The sequence below is a fragment of the Pseudorca crassidens genome, chromosome 13 (assembly GCF_039906515.1).
Source record: "Pseudorca crassidens isolate mPseCra1 chromosome 13, mPseCra1.hap1, whole genome shotgun sequence".
Taxonomy (NCBI): domain Eukaryota; kingdom Metazoa; phylum Chordata; class Mammalia; order Artiodactyla; family Delphinidae; genus Pseudorca; species Pseudorca crassidens.
The window spans coordinates 50,165,533-50,191,898 of NC_090308.1; the positions used below are offsets into that span (position 1 = coordinate 50,165,533).

A 26,366-nucleotide genomic window follows, 5' to 3' on the forward strand; every position below is an offset into this window, starting at 1 on the left:
TAAAAGAAAAAAAAAACTTTAAAAGAAAGTAACTGAAATATTCATGAATTAAAACAGGACTTTGAAAAAACCGATGATATCCTTAAATGTTTTTATAAACATGATTTTCCATGTACTCGAACAACCAATCATGAAGTGTAGGATATACTAGTTTATCATCCTAAAATTTTGTCAAGAAAGTTATGCCAAAAATAAATAGTAATTTGTTCACTATTTATTTTAGGAATTTAGTTCTTAGTTGTTATTATAGTCCATATTTTTGTCAAATAAGATAAAAATATCTATTTTTATAAGTATTATCTTAATTTTTCAAGATAAAGCCCCAATCAATCTTCTTCCTCACTACCCCGATACAGTAGACTATGAAGATGTTGGTCTCTGATTAGTGGCTTTTTCCTGGTACTAAGTCTCCTGAAATAATGAGCACATAAAAAATAGAGATAAATACTCAGTAGCTGCTCCAAGAGACCACCTTTGCCTTACCACCTCAAGACACAACAGGTCTGTCCTTCCCCTTTCCTCACTAGGTCCCCTTCTATGGAAGTGGGGGGAGCTTCTCAGATATATAAGATTTTTCTCAAGTGGCAAAGTAAGTAAAACTTAAATGGAAGCCTTAATAAAATTATGTCTGAAGATATTAGGTTATTAGGACCTTGATGAGATAGATGCAATAGAAGTGTGAAGCGTCCGTATCACACAGAATAACCTTTACAACCAGAGACTGACATTATCACCTTGTCAGAGGATTCTAATTCATCCTAGTCCTTATTGGTCTTGAAGTGCTTTATTTCTGTGATAGCATTTGTAGATTGGATTCTCTCTCTGGTTTGAAAATTACAAATTTAGAAGTAATGAAGTCACTAGTTTTTAAGAAAAGTGGTCATAAAATGGCTAGCAGGTATAAAAAATACTTTCTCTTCCCCCTGAAAAACAATTCTTTTTTAGCTACATAAAATTCAAGATAAATCAGAGAGACTAGTTGAAATGATAATTTATACATAATTGAGGTATTATGCTTAAAGATATATGTAACTGGCTTTGTTTTTCTCAAGATTTACAGTCAATTGAATACCCATTGAGTACTGAGAATTCCCAGAGCTTTTAAAAGACAGAATTCAGGGCTTCCCTGGTGGTGCAGTGGTTGAGAGTCTGCCAATGCAGGGGATGCGGGTTTGTGCCCTGGTCCCGGAAGATCCCACATGCCGCGGAACGGCTGGGCCCGTGAGCCATGGCCGCTGAGCCTGCGCGTCTGGAGCCTGTGCTCCACGACGGGAGAGGCCACAATAGTAAAAGGCCCGCGTACCGCAAAAAAAAAAAAAAAAAAAAAAGACAGAATTCATATCTATAATTAATCTGTAATCAACATCTTTCTCATTTATATGAATATATATGTACATATTTTTTTCTCTGTTGGATATATTGTTATATAATATAGATGTCACAGTTATAAAAATTCACTTTCTTTGACCTTGGCCCAAATAGGTCAGATATTATGACAATAACAGATGAGCCATAAGAACAAGGAATGGAAATTCTTTTATGTCATACCTCCTTGGATCATGGTATTATTACTTCATCTTCCTTTCCCCTGGTACTAACCTCACCTCATTTTTTAAAAAAATTTTCTTACGTTTGACTTTTACAAAATATCCCTAAAGCTGATTTTAGTTTTGCTTCCAGCAAAAGCTGACAGTTCTCTCTGTTTCTAATTTTGTTTTCGAGCCCTTCTAAGAGTAAATTTCATGCCAGTATCTATAAAAAGCACATGGGTATATACACATGAGTATTTCTCTTAATGAGACTTTTAAATCGGTTCTGACTCTGTGAATTGTATTTTAAAATCTGAAACAGGAAGAGAGGAAAATATGAAGTATTTTAACATGTGAAAAGGCCAATGAGTCTGAACATGTCTGGATACTCACTCTCTCGCACAGCTCTTCAAATGTGCAGTCGGCAATGGTTCCACAGGCTTTATTCAGCCGCAGCTCTCTGCCTTGCACTTTTAGAATCCTTGGTCTAGTTACTATGGGAACATGAACAAAGACTCAATCTTGTCTGGATAATTACTATAAAATTCATCTCTTACAGATAGGAAATGCATAGCTTGATGAATAATAGCACATGATTCAACACATAAATTAGACAAAATGCTGATACAATGACTGCCACTTGAGTGTGGCATCAACCCATATACAGCAATGGAACTTATTAATTGGTCAGTGGAGATTGGGCATTGTGTTCTAAATGTATTCTCTTTCAAGAGAAATTAACTTACGTACAATCATTTTGTTTCTGAGCCAGCTCATCAAACAACTTATCCATGACAGCCTCCACATCAGCTTCACTTGTGCTACAGTGAAAAGAATAATAGAATATGAAATTAATAACACTTGAAGCCAACATCAAACAGCTGCCTGAGCCTGCTTAGCTTTTTGCCCATAAAAAAAAAGAACAGGATGTTATGCTCTAAATACAAACATCAGATTTAGAATACACTTAAAAGCAGAGAATATTAACTCTCAGGTAGATGATTCTGCCTTATTTGCATACACTGAAAGACTTCTGTGCTTCTGGCTGTTTTCAGTAATGAGAGGATACAGGCAGAGTAAATCCATTAATACTATGTGTACACAATGAGAAGAAAGGCTTCTGGCTCTCTCTTGCATGCAAAACAAGAGCAAATAGACAAGGCAGTCAAGCATCCAGCAAAGTATCCTTTGAAATCTCTACTGCGAGGGTACATGTGAAATTAAATACTGAATCTGCCTTTTAAAAAAATCAAGCCAAGCCACTGACTGAGAGGATCAAACATGCAGAATTAAATTACCAGCTTCAAAATACCAACTTGATCTGCACATCAATAACTTTATCAGACTTTGAGTATAAGGACAATTATAGACCACACAGTTTCTCTCAAAAGTGTCCTTGTCGGAAACTCAAGAAAACTCTCTCCTTCTGTGATGCCCACCATTGCAGCTACTATGAAGTTAGTCTCGACAAAGAATCCTTTGTATTCTAATTAGAAATCACCATATGGTTTAGGGAACCCACATACACAAATGTGATAATACTATGGCTTTTTTTCCTCTCACTTTTTTTTTTTTTAAAAAAAAGGACTGATAAATTAACAGTCAATAAAATAAAAATAACTGACAGAAGAAATAAACATTGTTAAAAAAACAACTTCAAGTTAAAATATAAGTTTACTTCAACTCTATATATAAACTTATACAGGATGACCTGCCAATATGCTTAATTTTGACACACAAATCACTCTTATCTAGGAGTGGAAGAAATTAACCTCCATTCTGGACATCCGTCTTAATAAAGTCTTACTGAAAACTAATATGATAAATTATTTTTTCTTTAGATTAAGCTTAAACTAAACCAAAATAATTTCTCCCTTGAGATAATTATCAGGTGGCAAGCATTTAACACATAAGCACCTAATTCTTCAAATGTTCTACAGTAAAAGCACACAGTCATTATGAAGGGTTTGGAACTATCACATTTCAAGTAATAACCACTCCACCTCAAGGATCTTAAAAATATCATTTGCAATGGTTGGCTTTGCAGGGGAATGCTATTTGACTTATATAAAGGCTTGTATGATATTTGAATAGAGCTGTATTAAAGTAATAAAATTACACTACAGAAAGAGTGATTATAGACACTAAACAATTTTAAAGTACAAAGAAATCATACAAACCAATGTAAATGTCAATGCCCACACCAAGCACATGTATGTTTAGATGGCTTTGCCAACATCATTCATAGGAATTCATTTGGAATCATCTCCACCTTGCAATGGAGATGTACACACATACAACTGATGGAGAAGGGAGCTACTTTTTAAGGGATATATAAAGAAGAAAGCAATGTCAGCCACCCAGGACATCTGCTGGCTTTCAGAAAGTTAACCTGTCCTTAGGTTAGGCATGTTACCTAATAGAGGGGGAGAACTGAATTCTGAAAAATAACTAAAATAGAAGACAGTCACGTTTCTCAAAGCATATTTGGTTAACAAACAATTGCTTATAAACTTCCTCAGTGGTGATTTCTTTGTTACTCTGTGCTCAAATATACTATAATATTAAAATATGGCTCACTAGACTTTAGTTAGGCCACATCTATGAAATTGCTATATGTGATTTCATTTATAGTGAAATTATATGTGAAATGATAAAATTATTTTTGTTATAATAGTACCTTATAAGAATTCTATTATATTATCATAAAAAGTTACTCAGGGACTTCCCTGGTGGAGCAGTGGTTAAGAATCCGCCTTCCAATGCAGGGGACGTGGGTTCGAGCCCTGGTCCGGGAAGATCCCACATGCCGCAGAGCAACTAACCCTGTGTGCCACAACTACTGAGCCTGCGAGCCACAACTACTGAGCTTGCACACCTAGAGCCTGTGGTCCGCAACAAGAGGAGCTACCGCAATGAGAAGTCCGCACACTGCAAAGAAGAGTAGCCCCAGCTCGCCGCAAGCAGCAACGAAGACCCAACAAGACCCAATGCAACCAAAAATAAATAAATTAATTAATTAATTTTAAAAAAAGTTACTCAGAAGTTACAACATGTAAAATTAAAAAAAATTATTGGTGTAAAGTGGCCTAAAAATAAACATTCATAAAAGCATTTTATGTAGCTCGCAACTGAACAGACTGTTATCTATCTAAGCCAAATTGCACTTGACCTCAGGGAGTAAGAAGCTCTACTGACCTGCTGGGGGACAGAAATCTTATTTGCATATTGTCTTAAAAGCAGGAGGGGCTAGTGTGTTATTTTGGTTTTATCAGATGTATCTATATTGATATAAAATAAATAATGATGCTATGAAAGAAATCATTACCAGAAATGAATATATTCATAATCCCTTAACAATAACTTAGAAGAAAACACTAGTCTTCTCACACTCCACTCAGACTTCAGACTTCCCTACTTAAGAGGATCCATCAATCAGAGCTCATTAATTTTTTTAAGAACAAAAATTAGACTAGTAAAAAAGAGAAATTAAAAGTTACCTGTCTATACTGGCCTAAAAGATACAGAGTTTCACTTAATATTCAGGTTCATATCTGGTTTAAACTTCTTTGACTATGTTTTTTAATTCTAGTAAAAAATTTGGATGATTCTGAACTTTTTCAATGTGTCACACGGAATAAAAAAAGCTACCATTTGTTGAGCAACTATTATGTAGCAGTTAATTTACCTAAACCATATCCACCTTACCATGTAGTATGTATTATCATGTTTTTACTGAAAACTGAAACTCAGAATTAAGTCATTTTATCTAAGATCTGAATACATAAAAATTTAAATTTTCTGTATAACAGAAAATATTACAAATAAAATGTACACATCAAATTGGGAAGCATAGTGGCAACATTTATGGCATACGACTAATATTTTCAATGTATTAAAAACGCCAACATATAAAAAATTGAATACCCCAATAGAAAAACTGTGAAAGGACCTGAACAGGCAAATTGCGTTAAAAAAAACAGCTCGGTAGGCAAAAAGCATGTGTAAAGTGTTTCATTCTTACTAGTGATAAAAATGCAATGTAAAATCATGAGAGGCCATACTTTTATCTAAACTGGCAGAGATAAGGCAAAAGATAAAATAGCTGGAGCAAGCATAGGTAAGGGGAAAAAGAACCCTCTTATGTACCACGGGGAGGAATGTAAAACTGGTTACAAGAGTTCAAGGTAACCAGATAGTATGTAATAAAAGTATTAAAAACATGCATATCATATCACCCAGCTATTCCACCCATAGGAATCTCACTTATGGAAATAATAATGTTTAACGACTCCAAGGATGTTCACTGTGACACTGCTAACATCAAAAAAGTGAAAAAGAACCTAAATGTCCAATAATGGGGAATTTGAAGTACATTTGGATACACCCATACAATGGATCATTATGCACTTTTTGCATTGTGCAATGTTTCCCTCTTGTCCTGGAATTGTAATTAAGGCTCAAAGTTGATGGACAGAAGTGCTGAGTACACTCAGATTTCTAAAGAGAACCACCAATAAGCCACCAATAACTGGATCCAGACTCCTGCCCCTGTGGTTAAATAATGAGAAGAACCAGCCCTATTCCAAATGCCACCCTCCTCCACAATCCCCCCTATTCCCCACACCACAGTGTCTTTCTAAGGAGGGGAAAGAGGATCAGGAATCACTGGCTTTTGTGTCTAGTATTTGTGATAAGAACCTTTTCCCTCCCTTCCCCTTAGGAAAGAAGAGGGTGATTTATTTACCCTCCCCAAAAAACAAGTGATGAGGGAAAGTGATTCTTAGAGAAGCACTTGGAAAGATTAGGGAAGCCTGGAAGAAGAAAAGACTGGCATTGCTTTCCTTAGTTGGATGAACAGGACCTTAGTAGATTGAGAAATCAGAAGGTGGGAGGTGGGGTACTGAGCCAAGATAAAGCAATCCAGTCCTCACCACAAACTCCCCAAAGGTTTGGCACTACTAGATATACTCAAAAATGCAGGTGAGGGGTCAGGCTGGAAACACAGGCATTGTTTGAAAATAAGACAAAGGCAGTTCCTTAGATTCTCTCCTTTCACCTGGACAGCCAGACTCCTATAATTCCTCCATTCCAGCTGAAACTGGTAAGTTTACTGTCTGGGACAATTTTAACATTGAGAAAGGGTGAGAGACACTGTACTACAATTCTGCAAAGTAAACAGTGAAACCAACAGTCCTTACCTCTTCAGCATCCAGAACCCTACCAGTCCAGGAAGCTTCCATCCCAAGAAGTAGACAGAAAAATTGGAGGAAACTCAATAGCCAAAAAAAAAAAAAAAGACCTGCAGATACTGACATTTGGGGGTTCTTCATTGGAAAACCTGACCTTCCACCTTATCTAGTGAAGCCCACCAATCAATAAAACCCTGTCTATGCACACAGAACTTCTAATCGGCTTTTCAGTGCTTCATTCTTGTGAATGGACAACAAATATTTATAGGCATTTAAGGAAATCCTCTAGGATAAAAGATAAAAATCACAATAAAGAAGTAGAGAAAAGGATCTTGGAGGAAGGAAAGAAAAAAATACAGAGACCAAAAGGGGAAAAATACACTCTAATATGCCTATTATTATATAGGCATATTGCACTGCATAAATGCTATAAACAAAAAGGACAATTTGGGCATAAGAAAGAACTCTGAATATGACTGCTAAATAAAAAATTTAGGGGAAAAGGTTGAAGTAATCTTTCAGAAAATAGAGCAGAAAGACAAAAAGATGGAAAATAAAATCCAGAAGGTTCAATATCTAACCAGGAGGTGTTCTAAAGACTATTGGCGGGGGGGAGGGGGGAGGAATTATCAAAGAAAGAAAGAACATTAAATTTCTTAGAACTGAAGGACATGATTTTCTAAATTGAAAGAGTCCCAGCACAAAGAATGGGGGAAAAGCTCCATTCTAAGGCACATTATTATGAAGTTTCAGGAAACTAGAAATAAAGAAAGAATATCCTAACAACTTCAGAAGGGAAAAACAGGTCAAATACAAAAGATCAATAAACTTTCACATCGAACTTTGCAACAGCAATAATGGAAACGTGAAGATAATGGCATAGTGCCTAAAAGTTTTGAAGGGAATATTATTGTCAAACTATCCATGCCCAGTCAAACTATTAATCAAGTAAAATAAGGACATTTTTGGACAGATGAGCCCTCAAAAAATGTATTTCCCATGCAGTCTTCTCAAGAAGATAGTAGAAATTGTGCTCTATCAGAACAGGGAGAAGAGTTATGCTTCTAGTAGGGCAAACTAAGCTCTGCCCTAGCTGACTCTCCTGCTGATGGGCAGCTGTAAACTCTGCACAAAGTACAGAAACAGGTTACCTGAAAGCACTGGAAAGTGAACAGAAGCAGGCAGATTCTAGAAGAAGCTGACACTTGGGAGAAGTGTTACTCATTTTTCCAGCTTTTTCAGACTAAAGACAATAAAATCAGTACTGCTCAGGGCAACTAAAATTCCAACAGAAAACCTACAGTCCTTATGGCATGAAGAACTAGAGGAGAGTTGCAGGTAATCACACAGCTGGAAAATCGGGGAATTCCAGAAAAAGTGTTTCCAAATTCCCAAAAGATATTAATCTGGAAAATTCCTGAAATCCTAAGTAATTCTGTATTTATCACAATACTTTATGTGTTCTCAAATAATGTGCCCATAATAATAAACAGTGAACCATTTTTCTATTATAGGATTATACTAAAAGTTTCAGCAGTTTTCTGTCCAAAAAACTCCATAATAATAATAAATTCATGGCTTATCACTAGTATAAGTCAATATACTATGACAAGATTATGTATTTCAGTAACATGTTAGAATGATCTCTACCTGATAAAGACTTATGATAGTAGAAAACACTAGAAGGAAACATTAACACAAAATAAATGCTAAATAAAATTATTTTAAAATTTAAATACATCAGAAGTTTAATATGTGAAAGTCACCATTTTTAACGTTTTTATTTTTATTATTTCTTAAAGGTTTTTAAAACACGAAGTATTAATTACCGAATCTGATAGTCCTGACCTTTGCTGGTTAACAAATATTCCAGACATAGGAAAGTGTCTTTCATTTTGCACTGACATTGATCAAATCAATGACAGTGTGTCCTAAATCATTTTCAAATTGGATATTAGGGTACATATTGCTTCATATAAACTCATTTCCTTTATTAGCAAGTGTCTGGCTTTGTTTACTCAATATTATGTGAGATTCATCCATGTATGTAGAAGTAGTTTATTTATTTTTGTTTCTGTACAGTAATATCCTATTGCATGAAAATACCACAGTTTATTATCATTCTACTGTTGATGAGTGTATTAGTCTGCTAGGGCTGCCACAAATGAATAGCACAAACTGGTGGCTTAAACAACAAAAATTTATTTTATCACAGTTCTGGAGGCTGGAAGTCTTAAGATCAAGGTGTCGGCAGGTTTGATTTCTTTTGAGATTTATCTCCTTGGCTTGCAGGTAGCCATCTTATTGCTGTGTCCTCACATGGTCTTTCCTCTGGTGTCTCTTCCTCTTCTTATAAGGACACCAGTCCTATGAGATTAGGGTTCCACCCATATGACGCCATTTAATTAATTACCTCCTTAAAGGCCCTATCCCCAAATACAGTCCCAATGGGGGTTGGGGCTTCACCTATGAATTTTGGGGGAACACAATTCAGTCCCTAACGATGAACATTTGTGTAGTTTATAGTTTGGGGCCACTGTGAATAGTTCTACTGTGAACATTCTAGTACATGCCTTTTGGTAAACTCATGTATACATGTTTGCTGGGTATATAACTAGGAGTAGAATTGCTATTCATAGGGTATATCTACATTCAGCTTAGTAGATACTGCCAAGCAGTTTTCCAAAGGAGTTGTAGCAATTTACTCTCTCACTTGCAGTGTACAAGAAATTCTACTTGTTCCACATCCTTGCCAATACTCTGTATTTTCCATCTCTTCCATTTTAGTGATTATGGTGAAGGCATGATAAATAATTTTAATCTAAGTTGCTGCAAATCATTTTTGGAAATGGAATAAAAATACAATCAATGCAAGTTAATCCAGAAGCATTTTCTTGGTAAAATGTCACTATGATATACATGAAAATTTGTAAATCTATTCTTAAAAACACCTAAGATCTCTGGACTTCTTTAAGTAGGAAATTTCAAGAATGCAACTTTATTGTAAAAATTTCAGCCAGAGAAAATGCCTTTAACTTCAAAATGGGGCTGGTGGTGGTGGTGGTGATTCACTTATAATGGAGAAAAACTAGAGTGACAGCAGTGAGTCTGCAACTCCAGGGCTCTCTTGTCAGTTTTCCAGTGAAACTATTCAAAAAGACAGCAGCATTACCTTACACTAAAAATCTATACCCAGAAATACAACCATGTCTGTGAAACTCTAAAAAGGGATGAGGGTCAGCTAGTTTCAAAAAAAAAAAATCAAGTTTGGAACATACAACCCAAGGTTGGCAACAGGTATATTCAGAAAACGAATGTACAAAAACCACACAAGGATATAGATTATACAAAAATACAGTGATTAAAGTTATCACATTATAATTATAAACATAACTGAAAATTATAAACATACTTGAAAAATATTTCAGCCTAACCAATAAAACTGAGGGGGGATAAAGCCTGGTAGTCAAAGGCAGTTGCATGGAAAAGCTACAGCCTAAAGAGGGCACTAAATTAAACATGATTTTTTTAATGTAAAAGGGGAGATAAATTCAGAGTTTTCTTCTGGGGCTACAAGAATATCATGTCACATGGATGGAAGAACATGTTCTGCTTAGCTTTGTGTAGTTCAATTTTAACCACAGAGCCATATCTTAAGGAAGAGTGCCTTGAGTAGCATCAAAATGATCAGGAAAAAATACAGGAATTAAGCTTAGATGCTTTGAATTGTATCCCCTTTTCTCTCATGAGGGGAGACAGAAACATAAGCTCCTACAAGTGAGTAGGGATAAAGAATTTAAGGGGTTTTAATTCTGGGTAACTGCCCCACCAGTTGGATGCTATGTAGAGCAGATAAGATGCAAAATAAAAAACAAATAGCATATATTAACGCATGTATGTGGAATCTGAAAAAACTGGTATAGACGATCTTATTTACAAAGCAGAAAAAGAGACAGAGACGTAGAAACAAACGTATGGATACCAAGGGGACCGGTATCCATGAATACCGGATGATGAATTGGGAGACTGGGATTGACATATAAACACTATTGATACTATGTATAAAATAGATAACTAAAGAGAACATACTGCATAGCACAGGGAACTCTACTCAATGCTCTGTGGTGACCTAAGTGAGAAGGAAATCCAAAAAAGAGGGGATATATGTATACGTATAGCTGATTCACCTTGCAGTACAGTAGAAACTAACACAACATTGTAAAGCAACTATACTCCAATAAAAATTAAAAAAAAAAAGAAAATAATCTGCTCACAGATAATCAAAAGGTGACCATGGTAAGAGAATTAAAAGTCATTCTGAAGAAGAAGCAGAATCACTCTTTTCAAATGCTTTTTGTTGGGGGGCAGAGTGTGAGGGGCCCAAGCAGAGCACAGACTCTTTTTCCTTTGTTCTAAATGCTCTGGGTAAAATCCACCCATTTCATTGCTTCTGTCACCTTTTGTTAAGCTCAGAAACTGCACTGGAGGGGCAAGTTTCCATTTTCTGTTGAGTAGAACTACTCTGTCTTTAAGTCAGAAAAGCCCTGGAATCGACCACTGTTTCGTTGCCAGGAAATTTGGCATAGGAATCCTGGAGTACAGTACCCTGGATTAAAAGCCTGACTGCTTCGGAAGTATAAGAATCATGATTTATTATTCCATAATAAATTAGTAAACGGAGAGGAAAGTAATCAGTCATTTCAATTTTGAGAAAATTTCTATAGCTGAAATAAGGCATTCAACATAAGACTTACACTCAAGAAATAGAATATGTCAAAAAAGACCTTATTGTTGCTGAATCATTTGAAATTCTCTACAAAAATTCCAAAACAAGTGGAGGTTTCTAGAAGAGGGTCACACATGAATTTAAATGGAAATTAATTTCTTCAAGAACCTCCTACTTCATTAGGATTGACTCAGAGGAACAGAATGCTACCCACACTTTACCCCTTTATCCCCTTTTATAAATCAACAGCTTGTTAAGGTATCAACAAGTAGAATAGGGTTGGCTTTCCTTGGTCCCTCTCTCTCCATGTTCTCTATTCCAGAGAGCCAAAGTTGATTCAACGAGGGAGAAATTTCCCCTTCCTCTTAGAGTTCTTGTGCCAAACTTCCCTGGCAGTGAGCCTTCTCACTCTACTGATTCCTTGTGCATTCATGCTGTACAGCTCTTTGTGCTCATACCAAACATAATCTGGGGCTGGAGGCAGGTCTAAGATTAAGTTGGTTTATACTCGCCTTAATATAAAACGGACTTGGTTGCATTTCAAATACTGTAGGTTTGTTTTACATAACAGAACCAGTTGTTAGGATGGATTTTGTCCTAGTATTTATCTTCTTCTCAATCACTCAAAGGCTTAATTGACTGTTCAGAGATCCATTTCAGTCTCTAAATTTCCCACCCTTCTCAATCACCTGGAGAGTAACTTAACTGGTTCCATTAATCTTGACCTATGCATAATGCAGCAAGCGGGATCTAGCACCTTTAGCTCTCAAATTCCAGACCTTAATCACCTCCCCCTTTCTCAGCCCCAAACTCTACATAAAATTTCTACTAAATCTATATATTGCATTCCCCCCAAATAAATCAGTGGTGTAACATGTAAAATTGCAATTTGGTAGATCTAAAAATAATTATTTTTCATAAAATTTCAGAAAGGCTACAATGATTAAATATTTTAAACAACAACAATAAAAATGAAGAAGAAGCTGGAGAGTAAGAATCTCTAACTCCTCTTTAGGTGAAGAAGATAGTCACATCCACCTCAGAAAGAGAGGCCAGGGAGTTTTAATAGGTATAAAAAAGGTACACAGCAAAACTAACTAAAGATATAGGACTTCTGCTGGATCAGCTTTACTTATGTTGAAGATTTTTAGTTATAAATGTGATATATTTGAAGATGAAATAACAAGACAAGAATTCTAAGGAAATTTAGCAACTTTCTATGTATAAGTATATATATTATCTACTCATGTACATGTTGTATATATAGCTTATTTATACTTTACTAGATGAGTACAGTCATATAATTGAATACTTTGTCAATGTGCTTAGCTGGAAATGGTGAGCCAGCTCTATTCTGGTTCTATCTGGCCTGCTGGAAAACAAACACTGTAACATGCTATTGTCAAATTACAGTTCAATAAAGGAATAGAAGATAAAAGGTGTGCTGAGCTGACTGATGGAAACTGATACCAAAATATATACAAGATGGACTTCTTTCGCTGCTTTCCCACTTTTTAGGTGGTGTTTCAAATAGTTTCAAATCCTTGAAATTAATTTTTAATTCAGCAGTCCTTGTGTTAATATAAGATTAATTAATATTTAAATGTACATCTAAATTATGTCAAATAGGATAATTTTGTGATTTTTAAGACACATAATAAATGGTCTACCTGACTATGCCCTATAGTACATAAAGCAGAAAACTCTTACAGTTGTATTTTACTAATATACAGTTGTAAGACTGCAATGTCAAAGAGCCTTACTCATTGATAAAATATCAACAGGAGCTCTTATGACAAAGCTACTACTGTGTATCTACTTTTGAGAATCAACTATATTTTCCCACCATAGAGACCTTTTCCCTACTGGTGGTCTTAGGGTAAAGTTTCATTACTATTACTGATATTTTAATTATCAAAATATATAGCAACATGCATTGCTTCATTTTGAATTTGAGACAACATTTCAGTTTGAATGAAACTTTATACTTCTCATAGAGATAAAAGTTCTTCACTAAAAAATGACAAAAAATATAAGGGAAAACAATCATTAAAAGGATGAAAATATTACTCTAAAAATATTCACTTCATGTAAAAGAAATCAGTAAAGGAAGAACAGAGAAACAAGAAAGTCATGAAACATAAAGAAAATGAAAAATAAAAGAGCAGATGTAAATCCAATTATATCAATAATAACATAATTTGTGAATGAATTAAACAATTTAATCAAAAGGCAGAGATTGGTAGACTGGATAAAAAAGCTAGTTCCAACTATATGCTATCTACAGGAGATAGCTTTAGGTTCAAAGATACAAATAGGTTGAAAGTAAAAGGATGAAAAAAAGATACATCATGAGAAAAGCAACCACTACTAATATCAGACAAAACAGACTTTAAAACAACAACAAAAATGTGATTAGAGACTAAAAGGAATATTTTATAATGATAAAAGTATTAATCCATCAGGATGATATAACAATTACAAACATATATGTGTCTAGAAACAGAGCCCTCAAAATTCATGAAGCAAAAACTGACATAACTTAAGGGAGAAACAGACAATGCAACAGTAATAGTTGGAGACTCCAATATCCAACTTTCAATAATGGATAGAACAACTAGGGAGAAGATCAACAGGAAATAATAAGACTTGAACTACACTATACACAAATTAGACTAACAGACATCTATATAAACACTCCACTCAATAACCACAGAATATACATTTTCTCAACTGCACATGGAACATTCTCAAAGAAAGATCATATCCTAGGCCATAAAACAGGCCTAAATAAATTAAAAAGAATTGAAATTATACAAAGAATGTTCTCTAATCACAGTGGAGTGAAATTAGAAATTGGTGACAGACAGTTATTTGGGAAATTCACAAATATGTGGAAATTAAACAGCACACTCCTAAATAACCAACGGGTCAAAAAAAGAAATCTAAAGGAAAATTAGAAAATACTTTGAGACAATGAAAATGAAGACATAACATACCAAAACTCATGAGATGCAGCAAAAGTAGTGCTTATAGGGAAATTTATAGTTATAAATGCCTACATTAAAAGAGAAGAAAAGTCTCAAACCAACAACCTAACTTCTATCATAAGACCGTGGACAAAGATAAAATTAACCTAAAACAAGTGGAAGGAAGGAAATAATAAGGATTAGAGTGGAAATTCATGAAATAAAGAATAGAAAAATAATACAGCAAATCAATAAAACCAAAAGTTAGTTCTTTGAAAAACTGAATAAAATGGACAAACATTTAGCTAAATGGACTAAGAAAAAGAGAGAAAACTAAAATTACTAAAATCAGGGATGAAAGAGAGGACATTACTACCAACCTTATAGAAATAAAAAGAATTATAAGGGAATACTATTAACAACTGTGTACCAACAAATTAGATAACTTGGATAAAATGGGCAAATTCCTAGAAGGACGCAAACCACTGAAGCCAACTCAAGAAAAAAGATAAAATCTGAACAGAAGAGGAGGGATCTCTTCAAAACTCATTCTATGAGGCCAGTATTACCTTGATAGCAAAATCAGACAAAGACACCACCAAAAAGAAAACTACTGACAAATATCTCTCATGAGTATAAACACAAAAATCCTCAACAAAATGCTAGCAAACTGAGTCCAGCAATATATAAAAAGTATTATACACCACAACCAAGAGAGATTTATCCCAAAAATGCAAGACTGATTTAAAATCCAAAAATCAATAAATAAAATACACCATATCAATCAATAGGATAATGGACAAAAACCACATGATCATCTCAATAGAAACAGAAAATGCATTTGACAAAATCCAACACCCTTTCATGATAAAAACACTCAAAAACTAGGAATAGAAGGGAATGTCCTTAATCTAATAAAGGGCATCTAAGAAAAACCCAGAGCTAACATCATAATTAATGGTGAACGACTGAAGTCTTTCCCCCAAGCTCAGGAATAAGTCAAGGATGTCCACTCTCTATGATAGAATATACCACTTCTATTCAACATTTCACTGAAGGTTCTAGACAGGAAATTTAGGCAAGAAAAATAAATAAAAGGCTTTCAGATTGAAAAGGGAGAAGTAAACTATCTCTATTTCCAGATGATATGATCTTATATTTAGAAAATCTTAAGAAATCTACTAGAAACTATTAGAACTAATAAACAAGTTTAGCAAGGTTTCAGTTTTCGAGATCAATACACAAAAATCGATTACAATCACCATTGTAAAGCAATTATACTCCAATAAAGATGTTTTAAAAAAAATCAATTACATTGCTATACAGTAGCAATGAACAAACCAAAAAGGAAATTAGGAAAACAATTCAATTTACACTAGTTTAAAACAGAATAAAATGTTTATGAATAAATTTAACAAAAGAATTGCAAATTTTATACACTGAAAACTATATAACATTGTTGAAAGGAATTAAAGAAGACCAAAATAAATGGAAAGACAGCTGTTATGAGTTGAATTGTGTCCTCCAAAAAGATGTTAAAGTACTAGCTCCCAATACCTGCGAATGGGACCTTATTTTGAAATAGGGTCTTTGCAAATGTAATTAAGCTTAGATGAGGTCATACTGGATTAGAGTTGTCCCTAACATGATAACTGGTGTCCTTATATGAAGAGGAAATTTAGAAACACACACACACACACACACACACACACACACACACACAAGGAAAATAGCATATGAAGCTAAAGGCAGAGACTAGAGCAATGCACCTACAAGCCAAAGAACTCCACCAGAAGCATGGAGCAGATTGTCCATACTGCCCAGAAAGAACCAAACTGCCAACACTTTGATTTCAGACTTCTAGCCTCCAGAATGAGAGAATAAATTTCTGCTTTCTAAGATATCAGTTAGCAGTACTTTGTATGGCAGCCCTAGAAAACGAATAAAACATTACATGTTCATGGATCTGAAGACTTCATATTGTAGTCCCCAATGTGATTTACAAATTCAACACAATCCCCATCAAAACTCCAGATGGCTTCTTTGTAGAACTTGACAAGCTGATCCTAAAATTCATACGGAAATTCAAAGGACCCAGAATAGCCAAAACAATCTTGAACACAAAACAAAACAAAGCTGGAGGACTCACACTTCCTAATTTCAAAACTTAGAACAAAGTTATGGCAGTCAAGACAGTGTGGTATTGACATAAAGTTAGACAAATAGATCAATGGAATATAATAATTGAGAGACCAGAAATAACCCTTTACATTTACAGTCAGTTGATTTTCAAAAAGGGGGTCAATACAATTCAGTAAGGCAAGAATAGTCTTTTCAACAAATAGTGCTGAGGCAGCTAGATATCCACATGCAAAAGAAAGAAGATAGACCACTACCTCACACCACATATAAAAATAACTTTAAATTAACCAAATACCTAAATATAAGAGCTAAAACTATAAAACTCTTAGAAGAAAACATAGGCATAAATCATTGTGACCTTGGATTAGGCAACAGTTTCTCAAATGTGACACCAAAAGCATAAGCAACAAAAGAAAAAATAAATTGAACCTCATTAAAATTTAAAAGTTTTGTGCTTCAAAGGACACCATCAACAAAATAAAAAAAAAAAAAGAATGTGAGAATATTTTTGCAAATCATGTATCTGACATGGAACTTGTATCTAGAATACATAAAGAACACTTAAAATTCAACAATAAAAAGACAAATGACCCAATTTAAAAATAGGCAAAGTATGTAAAAGAATGAAATTAGAACATTTTCTTATGTCATACATAAAAATAAACTCAAAATGGATTAAAGACCTAAATGTAAGACCAGAAACCATAAAACTCCTAGAAGAAAACTAGGCCAAACACACTTTGACATAAATCTTGTCAATATGTTTTGGATCTGTCCTCTAAAGCAAAGGAAATAAAAGTAAACAAATGGGATCTATTTAGATTTAAAAGCTTTTCCACAGCAAAGGAAACTATCGACAAAATGAAAAGAAATCAATAAAATATAAAACATAAAGCAACAGAGAGAATAAAACAAAGCTGTTTCTTTGAGAAGATGAATAGAACTAATAAAACTCTCGCTAGCATAATCCGGAAAAAAAATAGGGAAATTTGTACCTTTTTTAAAAAAAACTTTTTATTGTGGAAAATTTCACACATATATACATGTAAAGACAACAGTATAATAAACCTGATGTAACAATCACCCACTCAATAGATGGCCAATCTTGCTTCAACTATACCTCCCCCTAATTCTCCCACCCTGGCTTATTTTAAAGCACATCCCATACACTGTATTATTTTATCTGTAAATATTTTAGTTTTTGACTATGCTTATGACTAAGTAGATAAACCTATATGTTCCATGTCATGATGCTAAGAATAAAATTTAATCTGTAAATGTCAAAAATGTCCCCAACAGTCTTCTTCCCTTCCCCAGACTTAAGAATTAACCATATCAACAGTCTGAACCTCACGAAACTAGTTTCTCTAATTACCAGAGGCAGAAATCCTGTTCCCCGCCCTCTGAGGAACAGACTTCGGGAAGGCCTAGTCTGGTCTTGTTGAAGAATGGGAAACTGACCTTTCATTCACACTGATTGACAGTGAACATTCAGGCATGTCCTGGGGTTTGTACCTGGTAATTGTAGCCGGTAAGCAGGCAGGCACATAGCCAGAGTCTCTCTAAACCACTCATCCAAGAATGATAAACATGACCTGTTGGGATCCTCGTCCTGATCAGGTGCTATATGTCAGCTTCACAGGCCAGCAAAACTTAAACTTCCAATGAGAATATGCTATGTTGTCTTCTGTTTTACTCAACTGTCTCCATATGGATGCGTTTCTGTGTCTTTTGCTGCCAAATAAATTTCACATTGTTTACCTGTATGGTATCTTCTCTTCAATACCATCATGGCTCCACTGTGACACCATGCACTAGTGTCAGAAGTAGGACTGATATGAATGGAGAAGACTCTAAAAGACACATGAGAGAATTCAGGGAACTGAAGGGAAAGTATAGCAGGCCCATGTTTGGCATCAGTCCATAAAAACTTTGGTGTAGGTGACCAGAGATCGACTGTTTCAATGGGGTTATGCACACAGCCTAACCTATGCAGGGACCCTGGGCAGCCTAGTCCATGGAACTGAAACAAATCACAGTCTAAAAGGAAGGGGGGACTTCCTTGGTGGCAGAGTGGTTAAGAATCCGCCTGCCTATGCAGGGAACATGGGTTTGAGCCCTGGTCCAGGAAGATCCCACATGCCGTGGAGCAACTAAGCCCACGTGCCACAACTACTGAAGCCTGCGCGCCTAGAGCCCGTGCTCCACAACGAGAGAAGCCACCGCAATGAGAAGCCCACACACCGCAACGAAGAGTAGCCCCCGCTCGCCACAACTAGAGAAAGCCCATGGGCAGCAATGAAGACCCAGCACAGCCATACATACACACACACATACATACATAAATAAAAATTTTAAAAATAAAAGGAAGGGAGCCAGACTTAACAATTTTCAAGTTGCTTCTATTGGCAGGTGTTTCAGAGGTTCTTCAGTGGGAACTGAAATAGGAAATGACTGGGCTGGTACTCTGATGAGAAAAACTAAGACTGAAACTGCAGATTCCAATGTCTGGGGCAGAGACACCTGGAATGGTAATGATGGGGGATGAGGAGAAGGTCCCAAGATGCCCTAGAGACTCTGCTGAACCAGAAGGTGGCAACGTTCCAGGCAGAAGACAGATCTCTGTCAAAGTTTTAGGGATGAGAAGATATGACAAACAAGCTAAGAAATGTTTTAAATTTTCATCAATGGTTGTTCCAGTTGGGGGCAGGGTAGTATGTGTAGGGAATATCACAAGCAAAAAACAAGAAATTTTTAATTGTGGGGAAGTAAGTTGTAACATGCATGAGTTCCAGTCTTTGTTTTCACAGACCTTTCTTCTAAAACAGAGCTGTACCTTGAAGCTGTGTGTTTTTAGCCAGCAAACTTTTTTTTAAAAAATGGTGTTCAAAGATACATTCTTAGAAGTAATTTCCTATTTGGAATAGATGTTTCCCAAGTGGAAAATTAAGAGTACTTGAGACATGAAGTTTCCATTAGTAAAAGAAATTCCTTAAAACTGTTCAAAAGATGAAGGGCTTCCCTGGTGGCGCAGTGGTTGAGAGTCCGCCTGCCGATGCAGGGGACACGGGTTCGTGCCCCGGTCCGGGAAGATCCCACATGCCGCGGAGCGGCTGGGCCCGTGAGCCATGGCTGCTGAGCCTGCGTGTCCGGAGCCTGTGCTCCGCAACAGGAGAGGCCACAACAGTGAGAGGCCCGCGTACCGCAAAAAAAAAAAAAAAAAAGATGGATGAACACATGTACTATGTTAGCCAGGTAAGAAAATGTGACTATTTGGTCTCTGTCTGAAAAGTTGTAACATATTTTTCATCATTTCAGTATGATCCATAGTCCCCATATACATGGAATTGAAATGGTCTTGAGACAATTTAATTGAGGGATTAAATAACTGAATAACCCATTCAGATATAATTTTGTTGAAGTGGTGGATGACTTTGGTGGATAGGAGCCAAATGAAATAAAGGGAGAAAGTCTGGCTTCTTTAAGGTTAAAAGTCTGATAAATGTCCCCTGTGAGGAGAGACAGTTATCCCTGGGTCTCTCACTCACCCACATTCTTGCCAAGTATGCAAGGCCCTAACCATTTCTTAAAGTGTATTTGCAACGAGAAACCTTGAGGGATGAGGCAACGTCTCCCTTGGGAAAAAAGCAGTCTTGCTTACTTCTGACTATAAATTGGTACATTCCCCAAACTCAGAGTTCCTCTCCTGTAACACAACTCACTGCCTATGCAGGCATCCATCTGCGCCCTCAGCAAAACTCCTCTTCCCTTCTCTAACGGGACTCTGGAGCAAGGAGGGAACTGACTCAACATGCTATCTGTGCCTAGAGTAATAAAATCCTTTGTCTCTGACGCAGGTTTCTTGTGTCTTCTGCCAGCATTCATGAAATAATACAGGCAAAGCTATTACTTCATAAGTAGGGTAAAATCAAATCCAAGGCCCAGCACCTCCCTCTACCCCTTTTGGTTCAGTTTAAAATATTCCACTGAGGCCATGGCTTCTATGTTGGGGGTAGGGTGTTTGTATGTGAGTATGGTGGAGATATGGTGCTTGAATAGGAAACCTCTCCTCAACTTCCTTCCTTCCTTCTTTTTAGTAGAAAAAAAGAACCTGCACTACTCAGCTCCTGAATGAAAAAGGAAAAGAGACAGAGAGTGAGGGTGAGTCCAAGGTGACCTGACTTCCTCTTTCCAGGAAAACATAACCCTTCACAGAATTTACAGCAAAATGGTCTGGGGCAGCATCCCATGGACCCCTCGGCAGTGGTGTTTCCTGTCAGAAAAGAGATGCTCATTGTTGCATATATAAAATGATAACCTCTAGTGTCACCAGCCCCATAGTAGAGAGCTAATCTGAAGCAGTTAAATTCTCTGGAAGGCACGGGATGGGGCCTCCTTTGGCAAACACCAGGTAATTTAAAATAAATTACTGGTCCAAGTCTCCACCCAAGTGCAAACAAGAAGCCCAGTGTTTGGTTGACCTGTATGGATTTTGGCAAACCATAGTCCACTCATGGGGAATCTTACTGAGCCCAATCTGCCAAGAAACCAGTAAGAAAATGACTTTGTGCTCACCTCTGGGGAGATCAGTTACCACAGAATGAAAAACTGGAGAACCATGGGATGTTTTAATCTATGCAGAAGTTTGGATTTTTGCACTCAAGCTCTGTGGCTTACAACATGCTAAATTTAAATTCTCTTTTGAGTTAGTTTTATGTGAGATTAAAAACTTCTTGAGATGAGCCAAAAGCAACTGGAACGTTTTTATAAAGGTACTCTCGGATTTCTAAATTTAATGTGATATAAAACTACAACTGAAATAGATTACATATAAACATAAAATGGTTTGTATGAATTAGTTCTTGTGTAACTCAGACAATATTATGAACTATAGAAATTGTTCCATGTCAAATTTTGGAGCAGTTTTTTAAATCTCTGGTAATTCTTGATATTATATGAATTATGTTTTGGGACATTTTAGATTGGCTTTTGGAAAGTTAGACTAATAAAATACTGAATTAATGACTATTTCTATTTAATAAAGATCATATATGGGATTCTGCATATATGAAATTCTGAGATAATGCGTGATGTTCCCCTAGAGGGAAGCTAGAACTTTGCTTTTCTTTTTTTTAGTTGGGGTGCCAGTGAGATTGACAAAGGGAGTAGTCAAGACTTGTATATTCAGGAACCAATTCCAGATGTTTAGGCAGAGGGTAATAAAGAGAAATACATGCTTTAATTGGGCAATATATAGCATGGCACATTAAAATCTGTTATAGAGGGGAAAGTAATGTTTTCCTATAGGAACAAGATAAAACGAAACCTAATTAAATCAGAAATGTTAACATGACCCAAGGAACTTTTCTTTTACTCTTTCATGAAAGAAGTTCTACCCAAGGGTTCATGTGAAACAATACAAATGACATCCCTAGCATCCCATCTGGGTATCTAATACTATTTTCCCACTTCTGAGATGACTTTAATTCCTAATTCTCCTCAGGCACACGTATCTGCTTTCCCTCTGAGGTGTGCCCCCAGGCTCTATATTCTTGATTATCAGACTATGATAAAGCTCTTTTGATGTTAAATTCATAAATAAATCTACTTTCCTAGGACTTCCCTGGTGGCAAAGTGGTTAAGAATCTGCTTGCAATGCAGGGGACATGGGTTTCAGCCCTGGTCCAGGAAGATCCCACATGCCGCGGAGCAACTAAGCCCGTGCACCACAACTACTGAGCCTGAGCTCTAGAACCTGCGAGCCACAACTACTGAAGCCCGCGTGCCGCAACAACTGAAGCCCACGCTCCTAGAGCCCATGCTCCGCAACAAGAGAAGCCACTGCGAGAAGCCCGTGCACCGCAACGAAGAGTAGCCCCTGCTCGCCGCAGCTAGAGAAAGCCTGCACGCAGCAACGAAGACCCAACACAGCCAAAAATAAATAAATAAATAAAATAAAAATTAAAAATAAAAAAAATAAATCTACTTTCCTCGAAGGTTAAAGAATTTACATATTTTTAAGAAAGCCATTCTAGAGTTTCACAGTAGCCTTTGTAGATTCTAGTTTTCTGGACTCTGGGACGTTGTTAGATTCTGATTTCCTCCAGTACTTGTTTAAAGTACAAACCTGAATTTCGATGTGTTAGAACTGTATTACATTTTTCAGGAAGAGGAAGAGGCAACACAGAGTAGGTCAGAGAGAAAGTGGCTCTGCTGAAGCAAAAGCAGCCTTTCCAACTCCTGTAAATTCCACCGAGACCTCTCTAGCACCCGGAAACAAATTTCATGACTTAGAGTCAGGCAACCATCTTTACTGAAAGAACTTCCCTTTAGGAAAATGTTTTAATTCTTCCACATAAGGATATACTTTGTGGGAAAACAAGGAACAAGGATTTGTTGAAAAAGAATAAAAGGAATAATAATAAATTAATTTCTAAGTACCATACATCTGGCACATCAAGAAACAGGTAACAAAGCTTCAGGGAAATCTTGTGAATATCAGAAAAATAAAAAGACCAGAAAGTACAAACATAAAAGAAATGGAGAGGAAAAAGTCCAAGTTAAAGCAGAAAAAAAAGTGTTCTAAGAATTTTTCAAAATTATAAAGTATTTAAAGACAAAGTACTTAAGGGCAGATGAAGAGCCTCCTATAATAATCATCAGAATCTGAATAATAAACTGAAACAGTCCCCCTGGTACACTGTAAAGTATGCAATTTTAATTATGTGATTTTTCTAGCTAATTTCTGCTTCAAAAACAGTAAAGTACTTCTGCTTACAAGGTGGCAGAGACAAGAACTTTTCTGAACCTCTCATATGCACGTTGTCATCAAAATTTAAATTAGCAGAAACATGCCTTTGAGTTAAATCACAATTAGCCCTTAGACAGACCTATTTACTGAGAACCCACTAGGTGCCCAACACTAGCAGCATACACTAAACAACACTTTGCATTTGTAAAGCACTTTTTCCTTTTCAGGTTCTCACAACTGACATTTTTAAAACAAACTATATTTGTTTTTCAGCATTAACTACACATGCTGAACACATCTATTATTATAAATTGCTCCTACTCAGGAGTGTCTGAGTTTTTTTTTAATTAATTAATTAGTTTTTTGTTTGGCTGCATTGGGTCTTCATTGCTGTGCGTGGGTTTTCTCTAGCTGTGGTGAGTGGGGTCTACTCTTCATTGCGGTGCGCAGGCTTCTCATTGCAGTGACTTCTCTTGTTGCAGAGCACGGGCTCTAGGCACACGGGATTCAATAGTTGTGGCACGTGGGCTCAGTAGTTGTGGCTCACGGGCTCTAGAGCACAGGCTCAGTAGTTGTGGTGCACGGGCTTAGTTGCTCCGTAGCATGTGGGATCTTCCTGGGCCAGGGATCGAACCCACGTACCCTGCATTGGCAGGAGGATTCTTAATCCCTGTGCCACCAGGGAAGCCCGAGTCTGAGCTTTTAAAAGACAAAATATATCCAGTTGTACTTGTGTATATATATTTTACATAGTTATGTATGGAAGTCAATCAACAATGATAAATACAAACAGACTGACAAAATAAAACACAATTTTCAGAGAACAGAAATGATACATTTGTCAGAAGATGTCCACAAATAATTAATTACTTGAGCACAATAAAGATATTCTCTTAATACTAGAGTTTCTTAAAAAGGATACTCATTATTTTCTAACCATCTGTCATCACTCCTCCCCAAAAAACTAATTAGGGTTTCCACCAATCACACATTATAAATCATGCAAATGTGGATGGCAGAAAACACAGTTTAAAGAAGTTAACATTATAACATTTTGTATTTTAAAAATCACAGGCTTTAGAACTAGGCTTTCATTTTCTAATAATTACCCTGCTTATTTTTCTCATCTTTTCCTGATTAATTATTAGATATTAAACTTAGAAAATGAAAATTAAAAAACAACTTACAGGTAGTAGAGTTCTCCTGCAGCAGGAAGTTCCCTTTTCCGATAATCTATCCCAGAATCTAGCTGGACAGTATTACAGTATTCCTACAATCCAAACACATAAAATATCTTTTTAAACAAATGGTAGCTTAGAATTATAATCTTTCTGCTATCCTATATTTTTTTAATTTTTCAAATTTTCCTCAATAAAATAATGAGTTTAGGACAAAACAATAGAACTCATGTAAGAATCATAAATGTTGCAATATTAAACATTTATTAAGCCAAAAAATATCAGTTTAATAAAATTAAGATTTGTAGCATGCCTTCCTCAAACTTTGTTAAAACTGTTCTGTCAGCAAATTCCCCAAATAACCGCATTAGATTTTTTTTAATTCCAATTTCCATTATTCTGAAGTGAGAAGCTGGAGGCTATCAGAAAAAATAACTCATGGGTCTTAAGCATCACAATGGGAGACAGCCTAAGAAAGCTGCATCAGAACATTAGCATCCACATTTTAAACTGAATGATCGTTCTAAAGTGATGCTATAGGTATACCTGCCCTTCACTTCTAAATGATAGCCACTGCCCTTGTTCCTTAGCTCCCTCTCCAGCCATCAATGTCTTCAGAGTTCTTTCCTACCAAGAATGCTTCCGTTCAACCCGAATGGTCCTGTGCCACTGCTGTCCTTGTCTCCTCCCAGTTATTCTTTCCTTTCCATCCTCTGGGGTGCATGTATGCATAGAAACTCCCATACACACACACACACACACACACACACACACACCTTAAAATTCTTACTATGGAAGCAAATGAACTTTTACTACACCTATGTCGGTCAGTTGGCTTTTTGGGAAGATACACACACACACACACACACACACACACACACACACACACACACACACACTCATTCCAGTAGAACAGTGGTAAGCAAGAGTTCTCAGAACAATTCAAGTAACATTTACAGGCTGATCTTTTTGTTTTCATTCGAAATAAAAATTGCATTAAGAAAACTCATGAGGAAAAACCATATTTTAACAACTTTACTACTTTTATTAATGAAAAACTGCATTTGGAAGCTAAGGTAATTGTGGTGGATTATATTTTTCAAAGATGGCGGCAATAATGTCTCCATCTCAACAGGCTGTGACGTTGACCTTCTAACTATCATGAAGTAGGGTCTAGGGACTTCCGTAGTGGTCCAGTGGCTAAGACTCAGCACTTCCAATGCAGGGGGCCCAGGTTCGATCCCTGGTCAGGGAACTAGATGCCACATGCTGCAACTAAGATTTCGCATGCCATGACTAAAGATCCCGCGTGCTGCAACTAAGACCTGGCGCAGACAAATAGATAAATATTAAAAAAAAAAAAAAGAAGTGGGGTCTATGCTCCCCACTTGAATCCTGTGGCTCTGGTGAAAATGATGCTATTCAATAATATCTGATGTGACATTTGAGGCAGCTTCTTTCTTGTTGGCTAGAATACTTGCTCCAGAACCCTAAACTGCCAGGTAAGCATCACCTGTCTGAAAGCAACCAGGAGAGCTTAAAGTAGCCCATAGAGAGGCCTTGAGATGACATGAAGACAGAGGTGTTGAACTGGTCTCCAGCTGTTCCAGTTGTAGCCACTGTCATAATGAGGGAGCCAGAACTGTCAGCTGAGATTTTCTCAAATCCCAGAACCACAGAAACCAGAAGAGATAATAGTGTTATTTTAAGCCTCTAAATTTTGCAGTCATTTGTTATGCAGCAATAGATAATCAGAAGAGCACTATCTGGGCACACTTGGGATGTAGCAACATTCTTCCTCCCTGAAATTACATCCTGGGTTGTACTGCTATGTAAGAGCTCTTCATCATCTGTACTACAGGGAAGAGATTGTACACAG

General features: G+C 36.3%; 1 protein-coding gene across 11 annotated transcripts in view; it reads right to left on the reverse strand.

The window, feature by feature from the left end:
• The window catches only part of AFG1L (AFG1 like ATPase), a 227,497-nt gene that overhangs the window by 54,639 nt on the left and 146,492 nt on the right, over positions 1-26,366 (reverse strand). For all 11 annotated transcript variants that reach the window (XR_010933787.1, XM_067702417.1, XM_067702415.1 and 8 more), the window contains 3 exons: positions 24,497-24,579; positions 2,280-2,350; positions 1,923-2,023 (listed from right to left, as the gene is read on the reverse strand). Coding sequence is in view for 10 of the 11 variants with exons in the window: in XM_067702417.1 (XP_067558518.1) it covers positions 1,923-2,023; positions 2,280-2,350; positions 24,497-24,579 (255 nt within the window). In the remaining variant the exon portion in view is untranslated. The remainder of the gene's footprint in view (positions 1-1,922; positions 2,024-2,279; positions 2,351-24,496; positions 24,580-26,366) is intronic.